This window comes from Pagrus pagrus (genome assembly GCF_965226575.1).
Source record: "Pagrus pagrus genome assembly, chromosome: 19".
Taxonomy (NCBI): Eukaryota; Metazoa; Chordata; class Actinopteri; order Spariformes; family Sparidae; genus Pagrus; species Pagrus pagrus.
This window is the reverse complement of record NC_140203.1, coordinates 7,435,794-7,449,304: the sequence shown is the minus strand read 5'-3', so window position 1 is coordinate 7,449,304 and position 13,511 is coordinate 7,435,794. Positions and strand designations below refer to the sequence as shown.

At 40.4% G+C, this 13,511-nt stretch overlaps 1 protein-coding gene across 1 annotated transcript; it reads right to left on the bottom strand.

Annotated features, from left to right (window-relative positions):
* Positions 1 to 5,131: 5,131 nt before the first annotated feature.
* Positions 5,132 to 7,682, bottom strand: rxfp3 (relaxin family peptide receptor 3). The gene has a single exon (XM_084384024.1). It carries the CDS (start codon positions 7,511 to 7,513, stop codon positions 6,287 to 6,289), a length of 1,227 nt encoding a protein of 408 aa, XP_084240150.1. The 5' UTR covers positions 7,514 to 7,682; the 3' UTR covers positions 5,132 to 6,286.
* Between the last annotated feature and the right edge of the window lie 5,829 nt (positions 7,683 to 13,511).

Genomic DNA, 13,511 nt, shown 5'->3' with positions numbered 1-13,511 from the left:
TACTGCTTATATAAAAGTATTTTAAAGCTATTGTTTTATTAAATAAAGATTCTTTATTATATCCTTAAATCTCTTTGATTCTCATGATTTTATGCATTGTACGTGTGTGAACGTCTGATCAACAGGAATAGTTTGACATTTTGGAAAATACGCTTATTTTCTGTCTTGCTGAGAGTTAGAGGAGCAGATCAATTCCACTCTCATGTGGTGGTGAAATAAGTTTTCGACCCCTTATTTGAGTAAATGTACTGAGGGGAATGTCAAGGTGGCTTAAATTTTGAGTGACTTTTCTTCTTGGGACCTGTATCATCCATTTTCAACAGCAACCTCCCGAGAACAGGGCTAAAAATCCTTGACACCATCACAATGTAAAGTCCATGGGCCGAGCGAGGACTCTACTGCGCATATTCAATAGGGATAGTATCTCAATATATTGACTAAGTGTCTCAATATAATGAGATAGTATCTCAATATATTGACTAAGTATCTCAATATAATGAGATAGTATTTCAATATATTGACTAAGTATCTCAGAATAATGAGATAGTATCAATATAATGAGTTAGTATCTTAATATAATGAGATAGTATTTCAATATATTGACTTAGTATCTCAATATATTGACTTAGTATCTCAATATATTGACTTAGTATCTCAAAATAATGAGATAGTATCTCAAAATAATGAGATAGTATCTCAATACATTGACTTAGTATCTCAATATAATGAGATAGTATCTCAATATATTGACTAAGTATCTCAATATATTGACTTAGTATCTCAAAATAATGAGATAGTATCTCAAAATAATGAGATAGTATCTCAATACATTGACTTAGTATCTCAATATAATGAGATAGTATCTCAATATATTGACTAAGTATCTCAATATATTGACTTAGTATCTCAAAATAATGAGATAGTATCTCAAAATAATGAGATAGTATCTCAATACATTGACTTAGTATCTCAATATAATGAGATAGTATCTCAATATATTGACTAAGTATCTCAATATAATGAGATAGTATCTCAATATATTGACTAAGTATCTCAAAATAATGACATAGTATCTCAATATATTGACTTAGTATCTCAAAATAATGACATAGTATCTCAATATATTGACTGTTGCATGCGAACCTCTGTCTCTGCGTCAGGTTGCCAGGTACATGACACATATCCCACACAGAAACTGAGAAACTCCCATATGATTTGTATCACTATGAAATCGGGAGATTAACAGGAGCTCCAGTGAAGATTTCGGCTTACAATAGGGTGTAAATAACATCTGTTCAAATCAATTCAGAATGTCGGGACGTCCTTGTTTTTCAGTTTCTTCATGGTTCCCATCTACTTTGCTGCAACGCTGTTTTGCTGAGAATCTCCAGAAATGTTTTGTGAACTAAGAAACTTTCCATCGACAAATCGAATATGGTAAAACAAAAATGATTTCCAACTATTTCTCTATTGTGAAAGTGGGTATAAAAGTTATTATAAGTATGTCTACTTCTGATAATTTAACTATATTTTATTTGATGCTGTTAATGCAGTAATACTTGAGAACTTATTTTAACTGAGAATGAAAACATGTTGCTTAATCATACGATTCTTGTGGACTAGCACAATATTTCTCTTCAGTATGTCTCAAAGCTTGTCTGAAGGAGATCTTAAAATCCATCAGAACAAGTCAAAGTCGCAGACAAAAGTACACTGGCGAGAATGACTAATGTGCCCAGTGGGCCTCATCCTTCTCGGATCACAGTTTAAAAAACATCGGTCATGCTTCTTTCTTCCTCGTTATATCCGTCTCTGCCTCCTGGATGTGTAAGGATGAAGATCAGCAGCCTGGTCAGTTTTCAAAGCATGTTTTCGCTCCAATTTGTGACTCAGTTGTAATATACTGGTTTTCAGTTTAAGGTGTTTGAAGAAAACATAAATATTTATGACAACATTCAGATGTTTATCGCATTCAATCAAACACCTTCAAAAAGTGTTTTTCACATGTAAATTGATTGAAAAGGCGGGAAGTGCGCGACAATAACCTTCTCCAGAATATCTCAATAGCTTTGAAAATCTGTTTCCTCGACATTCAAAACACATCAAAGCCTCTTTCTTTGTTGCCTCGGGAGATCAGCGGGGATATAAGCCCGTCTCTCGAGGCATACACACTATTACATTGGAATTTCTCATCATGATTATGACTGAAGTCACATCTCTTCCCCCCAAAAGGCGTTTCTTAGGAGATGATATATTAGATGTGTTTTTTGTGCTGTGATGCTGAATTCAACACCCGCATGACAAACCGCCCTGATGTATGAAGTTAATCACATGTTCCTGGGGCCCATTAGCCAGCTATGTCTCATTAAATTAGCCTGATTGCATATTAAATTAGCCCCCCCTTTGTTTCTGTAGCTGATTAATTAAAAGATTCAGTGCAATATTTATCTCGGGATGTTGAGTCAGTCCAGTCTTTATCAGACATGAACACAGTATTTGCTGTCTTTTTTCCATCTGGCAATGTTGTGTGTCATGGCACGCACACACACACACACACACACACACACACACACACACACACACACAGAAGGCTTAGAGGCAACAGGAGGAGAAAAGATTGATTCAACCAAATTAGATCCATTGAGATCCTTTTAGAAATAAGTCAATATTGAATTTAATTAAATCGTGAATGTTCTGTTAAATCTGGAAGTTAAACATGTCAGTCAGCGGTGGAGGAAGTACTCAGATCTATTGCTTTAGTAGAAGTGGCAAAAAGTTAAAAAAACATTCAAAGTCAGCTGGTAGAGATGGGGATTACTTTTCTAAGATGGACTGTGTAGTTCTGGGGAAGAGGAAAATCTTCTCAAGCAAACCAATTAAACAAACTCTCCTAATTTCCATAACTGAATAAACTGAATCAGCAAACTGACCTTAAAGGGCAATGCAATTTCATATTGTTTTAATTTGTTTATTTGTTATAAAGGTGAGTTTGTATCATTATCTCATTAAGATTGTGAATATTAAAATTATAAGTTTGAATTTCTTCTCCAAAACTACATAGTGCCCCTTTAAAGGTCAAATATCTGTGATTTGCTGTGTAAAGCTCCAGTGGAGTAATGGTGTCCTGAACAGAGAATGACATCACACCTCCTGTGACTGTTGTGTGTGTGTTTTTTTGTAGCCAGCTGGCAGCGTGTCCATGTCCACCCCGCCTCTGTTTTTTCAGCATGGCAGTCTGGCAAGAAACGTTCTCAGCTAAACAGTACACAAAGATATGTGTCTGAAAACATTTTCAAGGATAACGTCACCCAAAAACGAAAAAATCCGGTCATAGTTTGATGTGAGTTTCAGTGCTCGTCTACAATATGTAGTGGCAGTGAACGTTGTTAGTTAACCTTTAACTACTTTATATTCTGTCTGGTAACGTAATCTATAATAACACGTCATCGTTTATTAGTTGATTCATATTTTGTTAAAAAAGTCATCTGTAAAGTAACTGACGCTGCCAAACAAATGCAGTGGAGCATAAAGTACTATACTAGTATACTAGTATAGTACTATAATAGTATATGAAAACACTTAAGTGAAGTACAAATGCCATCGTGACTCATCCCCCGTGACACCCGCTTGCCTGTGTGAGTGTGTATTCTGGTTGTTTTCTGTAATTTCAGTATGAGTGGAGTGTGGCTGGTTTTGGTTTTTACCTGCCCTCTGTCTCCCCCTCTTCATCAGTAATCAGGACACCTGTCTGATATCAGGGCCCAGTCTCCACGCTACCCTGCTGCTGCTGCTGCTGCTGCTGCTGCTGCTGCTGCTGCCACCAGTCTCTTGCAACATTTTTGCTGCTTGTCTGTTTGTCTGCCAAGCTGTGGCATCAGTTTTCCTGTCCAGGATCACCAGCCCAGCCGAAATTATGTTCTTTCCCCCGCAAACAAACGCCAGCCAGCTTCCAACTCGGCCTGTGAAAGTAAATCATTTAGCACCTTACCTGTTTCTCTTGAGTCTGCTTTTGGGTTCAGCCTGGACTCCTGACAAATACCTCAATTAACAGTATACTTAAAATAAGCCTATGCTGCTATCAGTGGATATTAAAAAGCTGTCTGTCTTCAGGATGACACACTCAAGAATAACAGTTTATTAATAACTGCAGCTCAAACAGAGCCATCTGTGACATTCAACTGCTGTTAAATGTCACAGTTGAGAGTAAAAAAGTGAAAATGATGAGAAAAATGTCAAAATTGAGATCAAATAAGATAAAAAAACAAACATATTATATGGAAAAAGTAAAACATGAGATAAAATGTCCAAATTATGAGGAAAAAGGGGAAATTATGAGATAAAAAAGTCAAAATTATTGGATAAAAACTCAAGTAACTTGAGTATATTCAAGATGAAATGTACCGTCAGTTACAAAAACCATTTATTAATTACTGCAGCTCCAACAGGCGGCTCCATGTCTGACATTTAACTGCTATTAAATGTACTTAACGGGGTGATGTTGTGAAAGCTGACTTAATGTTTGGTGCTGAAATTAATGGCTCTTGCACATGGTCCTCACTAAACACCCCTAATTACAGGCTAATGGTGCTGCAGAAATCAAAAACACACGATCTTATCTGTTAAATGCTCCTAATGTCTCCTTTAAATCAATATTAATTAAAGGTTTGAACAAGCTCTCTCTAAAGCAATAATTAATGGGATAAGCCATGCAGACACTTAGAGGGATTTTGTTTTTGTGCTTGGCTGTGAGATAACAAATCAGGTTTATCTTAAGTGCACTTGACATTCAAAGCTTTGCGTTTGCGCTTTTTTTGCGCTTTAACCGTGAAAAATAAAGGACCGTGACATTAAGGCGGGCAAACTCTTCTGACATTTTCATTAACTTCTTACAAAGTAAAACAAAAACAAATAAGAAAACATGAAAAGGTTTTTGGTTATGATTTAAAAAACCCTTTCAGAATAATGTATTGATTGATTGATGTAAAAAAATCTGTAATTTTAGGGATTTTTTCCTGTTCATTGCACCATTCTCCTTGTATTTTCCATTTACACAAAAATATACATAAAATAAAAATTTACATTTAACTGAATTTACATGTTGAATGTAAAATAACAGGAAAAAACTGCAAGAGTGAACAACATATTAAAACATTTTACAGAATACTTATTTTCTTCCACATAAATAAGTGAAATTGAAAACGTTACATTCAAGTTTAACAGGCCTACTGTAATTACATTTATTAAACCAGATGAAATTACTCACAATTAACAGTAAAGGAAGTAATGGAGACGTTTAAAAGTAGACTTGTTTGTTAAATGGCAGATATCTTGTCAACTTATAGAAGTTTTCACAACGACAACCTTGAATAAATATGTTTGATCAACTTTCTTGCAAAACTAGGGAACAGTTTTACTGTGAAGTGACGTAAAGACCCACTTCTCCCATCATGAGACCACGTGAAACAGAAGGTGAAGTGTTAATTTGCCTCTGCGTATTTACATGTTTCCTGTAAAACCAGTCAGTAGCGAAAAAAGCTTCAGCACTCAATGTGAGTTATTCCCCTCACCATGCAGCTACATATCAGAGCACAAAGGTGGGCTTGTCGCCAGGTTTGGCTCTTGGCAACCCAGGGCCTGATGTTAGTAGGCCAGTTGTAGTGAAAGAGAGAAAGAGGAGATATCAGCAGGCATCTGTGTCGTGTCCGCGCCTATAGGGAGACTTGTTGTGCCCGACTGGTTGTGCTCTCTCTCTCTCTGTTGCGCTCTGGCGCCCTCTCTTCACACCTGTCCAGATGTGTTCCAGCTCACTGAGCACCAAGCTGACACCAGTGCTCCCATTCCCCCGAATTTAATAATAAAACTACCTGAATTACTATCCTGGTCTCGGTTTGGACATTATTCATCCTCACTGAGTACAAATAAAGAGGACAAGCAAGTGTCTCACGTGTTGAAGATGCACTTTACTTGCACATTAAAAGGTTTTTTATTTATTTTTTGGTGACAGTTTTGAACACAAACATTCAGAAATGCTGCTCCGTCTTCAGTCTTTACGCGCAGGATAATGTCCCGAAGAGCACTTAAATATAAAATCACAGATGTGTGTGCAGAGGCTGAAGTCTTGTCTGAGTCATCAGTGAGATTTTAACAAGTTCTGCTCTTTTCTCACCTTTATTTATAACGCACATCCAGCCTGAACTCAGGCCTCAGGCAGGAAACTGAGCAATTAACTTGAACGCATTAAAAACACTTTAGAGGATGAAACAAAATAACCTTCTGACACTTCACACTAAGTGCTGTTTTGCGGCAGATCCTGCCTGTCGTACATCACAGCGCCCGGAGGGTAAAACAACACAGCGGGCTCCTCGGGCGCGCTGACGGGCGCCAGGACCGGACCCTGCTCGTTTATCTCCTGCTTTGTGGTGGCTGTGAACGGCCTTATGGTCGGCGAGGTCATCCGCCAGAAGAGCTTCTTCAGCGCCTTCCTGAACTCTCGCCTCATCAGGCAGTACAGGATGGGGTTCAGGCAGCTGTTGGAGTGCGCCAGGCACACGGACACCGGGAACACGTACTCCTGCGTGGTGTAGTACTCGTAACTGAAGTTAACCACGTTGAGTTTGATGAGGATGCCCCAGACTGTGAGCGCCTGGTTGGGCAGCCAGCAGAGGAAGAAGGACAACACCACGATGGTGACAGACTTGGTGACTTTGGCGCGCCGCTTTGCGCTCGACGTGTTGATGTTTTTGGAGGTGATGAAGCGCAGGAGCAGCAGGTAGCAGGCTGAGATGATGCCCAGCGGCAGCACAAAACCCAGCAGCACTTTCTGGGAGTGATAGAGCCCCAGCCAGAACTGCGCGGTCCCGTTGCTCTCGGGGAACTTGACGAGGCACAAGTCCTCATTGGACACGGTCACGGTGGTGGAGAAGACTGCGTGCGGCAGCGCGGCGGAGACAGCCACGCACCAGATGAAGACGGTGATGCACCGCGCCGAGCAGCAGTGCGGCCGCCGCCTTCTGCCCTTCAGCACCGAGGCGAGCGACCAGTACCTCGCCACGCTCATAGCAGTCAGGAAAAACACGCTGGCGTACATGTTCATGGCCGTCACATAGGAGACGATCTTGCACATCGCTTTGCCGAACAGCCACGTGAAGTCCAGCGCGTTTTCCACCGCCCAGAACGGCAGAGTCAGCACGAACTGGAAGTCAGTCACCGCCAGGCTAGTCACGAAAAGATTAATAGAGGATTTTTTCCACACTTGTTTGGACTTCATTAGGTACAGGACCAGCAAGTTCCCGACCAGACCCAGCGCGCAAACCAGCGAGTAGATGACAGAGACCATGATTCTCACAACAGCGGCTCCATCTCCCACAGAATCCGTTTTATCGGAGTCCGACAGGTGGGAGAAGTCGCCCTCGGAGCTGTTGGAGGTGTTGAAAAAAGGGCTGAAGTTGAAGGTTGCAGCGTAGACTATCCCTGCTGAGCCCTCGTAGTTTGTGTCCATGAATCCTCCAGACATTTTCACTTTAATCCCAAAAGTTTGCTCAAAGCATGCCCGTAAATCCAAACGCGTCCCCTCTTGGAGAGAAATCCTCGGGTTTTAGACTCTGTGGTAATTAAGCAACACATTGGAAAGCGGGTTAGGTTTCTTGTGATCGGATACAAGCACATCATATCTTAATGTTGCTTTGCATCCCCTCACAGAGCTCCTTATGAGGTTGGCTCTGAGCTTTTCTCTGTGCGTCCTGACGCAGCGCTCGGGAGCAAACTGGCGCTGTCCGCGGTTCTGATCAGATGACATGTGACCGAGCCACGTCTTAAAATTCATCTTATATGGAGAAAATGTCTTCAGGTGGGTATGAAAACAAATAAAACTGATTTTTTTTTTTTTGTTTTCCTGTGTAAATCAGCTGTTCCCCTCCCTCCCTCACGCAGACACACATATATAACCTGTTGACTGCAGTGAAGGTCAAAGGTGCACATGCTAAAAGCTTTCATGAGCTGACTTCTGGAGAACATGGAGGTCAACGTGGGGGAAATGATCCAAGAGGAGGATAACAGGTGAAGTACAGTGTAATGGGTGGGGATCATAACCAGACACTTGAAAATATGAAGAGTTTTTGGAGGAGGCTTTATTAAAACATTTTTCACAGACAGAGCAGAATTACAAGGGTCAAGATTCTTGAGTGAAACACCAACAAGGGAACCAACCAATAATTAAAACCCACTAGCCTGCAGTGGTGAATTAAAAGTGTTAAGGAGGGAAACAGCTTCAGCCCTTCAGCCCCCTTTTCTTTTTTTTTAGTAGTCTAGCATTGTAGACTTCTGCTAGAAGTGGAGGGCCACACCAAGTGATGTTTCTCAACCATCTCTCTGCTGACACGTTTCCAAACCAGACAGTTATTCAGTTGTATACAAAGATAACGATGGACAAGGCAGCACCAAACTATTGCTGGAAAACACAGCATTTTTTTCTCAATTGACTTAAAAAGGAAAGTCTCTGATGCGCTTTCTCCAAAATAATAGTGGTTTCAAAGTAGAAGAGATTGTCGCTTCTGTCTACATGTTGCACAAAAGTCCACGACTAAGTCTCTCGGTGGTTTGAGAAACAAACACTACACTACTGTAGTATCGTTATAATTAATGAGATTTTGAAAACCACCTTTAAAAATCCATTCAAAAGAAGCTACTTCTGACAGAAATGTTCCCCAAATCCTTCAATATGTGGATCTGTTGCCCAGTAAACGACAACCAACTCTTCTGAATGTCAAGAGGAAACAGTAAAAGCATCAGTGCAGAGTGAAAAGACAACAAATGCCACTTTAAATAATCAATCACTGCTGAAATGTGTCCACTGTGCCATCAAACAAAACCAACGTCAGTAAACATCTTCAGCCCCGCGCTGTGGACTCTTTCTTTCTTTGGCCGGCACATTGACTTCCTGTCTATACACCACCTTGAGGTTGCCGGGCAACCAGCAGAGAGTCCATGAGTCTTTTCACTAAACTAAGCTATCCAGCTGCTCAGGCTTCATATTGAACACACATGTGTGAGAGTGGTATTGATCTTGCCCTTCAACCCCCGGCAAGAAAGTGAATAAACTTTTCAGGTAGTCTAACTGTTCTTGTTTGCCACTTTCAGCATTTCCTTCAGAAGCGAATTTCTCCAAAGCAACAAAAGATTCCTGCCGGTGCTGAAAGCATTTTCTGAGCCCACTGACATCAAAACAAAATGAATTATGTAAATTTAAAATGGGCATTTATGAAAAATGTGATTGTTTGTCTTTTTGTGAAGGTTCTTGTCAACTTTACTTTCTTTTGTAAGACGTGAGCAGTCAGTCTGCTGTGGTTGAGGGTCATCTCTCTGCTTTCACCGAGAACACAATGAGACAAAGAGCGAACACATGGTGCTATATAATTTATCTCGAGGCGCTGATCTGCTCAATAATGAAATTCATCTGTAAGCAGAGTGCAAATGAGACAGAGAATATTTTTCTACCTACAAAGTCCAATTTCCAAATCCAAAGTCTTTAGATGCAACTAATAATTTAAAGAACTAACCGGAGTTGGTTGAATACCTGGTAATAATGGGGTAGTCTATTGTTGGTGAAGATGCCCCAGCAATAATTCAGATAATCACTTTAACAAGCTCTTGAAGTAAAGGGCTTGCTCATGTTAACGAACAATGAAAGAAAATAACAAGAGCATCCATCCATCCATCTTCTTTCACCCATCTGAGGTCTGTTTGCAGTGGCAGCAGGCTCATCAAGGAATACCAGACATCGCTCTGCCCTGGTCTCTCCAGCGCCTCCTGGAGTAATCTGAGGTGTTCCCAGGCCAGATGAGATATATAATCCCTTCATCAAATTCTCGGCCTTTCTCTGGGCTCGCCTAGCAGCTCAACGTGCCCAAAAAACCTGAGAAGGAAGCCAACTAGGAGGCATTATCAGATTCCCATCATGCCTCAACTGGCTCCCATTCGTTGCAAAGGAGCAGTGGCTGTACTCAGAGCCCTCCAACATGACTGTCCATACCAAATTTGATTGCAGTCCATCCCTATCCCTGGATTGGTCCACCAACTAATAAAAAAGAATCTGATTTCACTTGGTTTGTTAAAAATATTCAGATATAGTGGTCCTCACCACTATTTCGAAGGTTAAAGGTTCACTTAAAAGTCATTTTACAACACCGGGGCTGTAGAAGGAAAATTGAGTCATGAGCAGTGGACATGGCATCCTCTGTGGATCTGTTAGTTCTGAGTGGTGACGCCCCAGGCTGGCTGGGATGTTGTCCTTGATGTGCTGGAGGACCAACAGATCCACAGAGGATGCAATATCCACTGCCCTCCACTCAGTATTCACACACAAGCTTACATTATGATTAAATTAACCCTCCCCAGTATGCATTCAGAGCCAACAGATTAAATTAAGCTTGTGTGTGAAGACTTGAGTGGAGGACAGTGGATATGGCGTCCTCTGTGGATCTGTTGGTTCTGAATGCACACTGGGGAGGGTCCAGGCTGTCTGGGAGTGTGTTTGATGTGCTGTGTTTTGATTTTTAATGTAAAAACAGTTTGCTGTGACAAAAAAACGGAGGAAAGCTAATATTTACACTCCTTAATGTGTTACAGATATGTACACGATTTGACCTTTAGTTCTGCGAATGCATATCAAAACCATCAAAGAACATCTAAGCTCAAAGGATACGAGATGATTATCTTAGTGTGGCCTCAAATTCAAAGGTTCATTTTCCAGCAGTTTTCCTGTTTTCATTATGCCGTATAGTTTCATATGATAAGAGAAACAGCATGTGGGCGAAATGATGTATAGTCAGTGGTGATGATAACTGATCATGGAAACCAAGTCTCACATTATCCAGGAACCTCAGCGGGGCATTAACTCCGTCCATATTAATGTGTTTGTTCCCCGATCCATTTTGTTTTTCCGGGAATCGAGATAAAAGAGTCGTTTCAAATCATCTGTGTAATGTTCCTTCACCAAACATTTGTCCTTCGCTTGAAGATTTCAAACCACAAATCGTCTGCAGGATTAAACATGTCAGATTCCCTCTGATCCTCTGCAGCACTGATAAACGTATGTGACAGGAAAGATGTCCTCTATAACCAGTATGTCTCCCGGTCACAAGCACCTGCCATCCCTGCAAATGGCTTCCTGATCCTCCTGCCTTTGGAGGATATCTTCTTCACTTGACAGCTGGTGTCAGGTGGATGAATTCACCGAGTCAGAACGATTCCTGCAGCATCCACGGAGTATAACCCATCGTCTGCTAAGTGCTCTGACTAAAATGTTCTCAAAGTGATCAAATGTAACTGAGTACATTTACTCAAGTACTGAACTAGGTCTTGAGGTACTTGTACTACACCTTATTATTTCCATTTTCTGGTCGTTTATACTCCACTACATTTTGGATGCTTTTGATAAGTATGACCTTGTGTATGGAGGACTGACACCAGATGAGATATATATATAATACCTTCATCAAAGTGTAGGCCTTCTCTGGCCTCTCCCAGCAGTTCAACAAGCCCAAAAAACCTCTGAAGGAAGCCGACTAGGAGGCATCATCAGAGTCCCCTCATGCCTCAACTGGCTCCTTTCGTTGCAAAGGAACAGTGGCTCTACTCCGAGCCCTTCAACAAGACTTTCACTTTCACCAAAGTAAGATTTTGACACAATATTGTTACTTTTACTCAAGTTTGACTTTGTGTATGTATTAAATCCCCAGTTCATTTAATTTGTTTGACAATTGTATGTATTAATGCATTGTTTTTTTAAGTTAATACATTTATATATGTATGTATTTATTTATTTATTTATGTATTGTCTTGCAAAATGCATAAATACAGTAATAAATATATGCAAATTACTTAGAAATGAATAAATTCAATGGAAAATGAATTGGGAAAGTAAATTAATGCAGGAATTCATAGAAAGGTAAATAAATAGAGGAGCAAACTAACAGAAATATCAAGTTATGTCTCATTTTATAAATTGTTTTATGCCTACATTTAGTTTTAATATAATTTTTGGCGCATTTAATGTAATGTCAGTTTATTTATTGAGCCATTTATTTGTTCATTAAGATATTTAATCATTTTTTGGTTTTGGCAGTTTCAGTCCTCTATATTCGTTTCGGCTCCTTTTTACAACAATGGTATCAAAAGCAGAAACTATTCATTATGCAAGCTGTGACTTTATTATACATTATCTTATGACATTTTATTATTTTATTGTTATATTTTGCTGAGGTGGACTTAATTAAAGCTATATCATATAATTTTGGGTTCTCAGATGTACTGTATATCAAGCTGTACTTAAATGCACCTTGTCATGTTCTGTCTGTTGTGGTCGGTGTTTTGCTGACCTCCAGTGGTTGTGCGTGCAAACTACAACAACTGTACTTGAATTGATTTGAACTGAATGCAAAACACATGTACTGAACAGCTCCCCCACGTCCTCTCCCAGCGCTGATCTATGTGGTGCCCAGTGTGGTGCAGTGTCCTCCAGTCAAACTGTTTGGTAGTCGCAGCACAGCTGTTGGAGCCGGCAGCTTTCACACATACCAGTGGGAACAGATGGAGCTGTTACTGAACGAGCCCTATTCACATCCACACTTCATCCCAGGTCTGATATCAACTGACAGTCCACCGTTTTTAAGGCGTCTATGAAAGATTTTTTTTACTGCGTCTCCGTTCCAAATCAAACATCTACTACAGTTTGGCTGGTATCTGTCTTTCTTATCAGCCTCATTGCTAAGTCCTGCAGACACACCCCTCATATAGAAACTCCAGCATTCCTCAGCTGTCGCTCTTTTGAAGACGGCCGGGCATTAAGGGCCACCTGAAAATAGGTCAAAGATCCAAACACCTTCGTGGTTTAACGGAGCAGAGAATAGATGTCCTTGAGTACAAAATTGTAGGGCGGTGTTAGCAGGAACAGTGTGTCACAGTGTTTTCAGTGTGCGTTATTGTTTTGGATTGGTTGGCAGTGAATAAATTCACAAAAAGAGAAGCCAAGAACAAGTCAGTCATCCCCGTGTCACTGAATTGAATTAAGGATTAGCAGTGTCTTCTTCATAGGATTCGATAGTAGCAGACCGTGACCAAAATGATCCTTGATGAGATTTTCAGAAGGCATCCAAAAACAGCAGTTGACAGCACCACCCAACACCGAAACCGGGTAAAAATAAACCAACAGGTGGCAGGTAGATTAACAGGAAGAACAGCCTGACGGGGAAGAAAAAGAAAATAGAGATACAGAGGTAGTTTGAGATTTTGGGAAACACTTAAACTGTCTTTCTTGCTGAAGGTTAAATTGGACGATCAATACCTGTAAAGACTGAAGGGAAAGGGAGTGCTGTGCTGAATCCGTGGAGTATACTGTTGAATCTTTTACACATTCAACACATAAAATTCTGGCCATATCTTACAAATTGCTCCTCTACAGATTGCCGTTTGAAACAGTGTTTGACTCAAGGACAAAGCGAGAAAGATCATTTCCT

Coding starts and splice junctions, on each gene's coding strand:
- rxfp3 (XM_084384024.1), bottom strand. CDS start 7,513: ATGTCTGGAGGATTCATGGACACAAACTACGAGGGCTCAGCAGGGATA.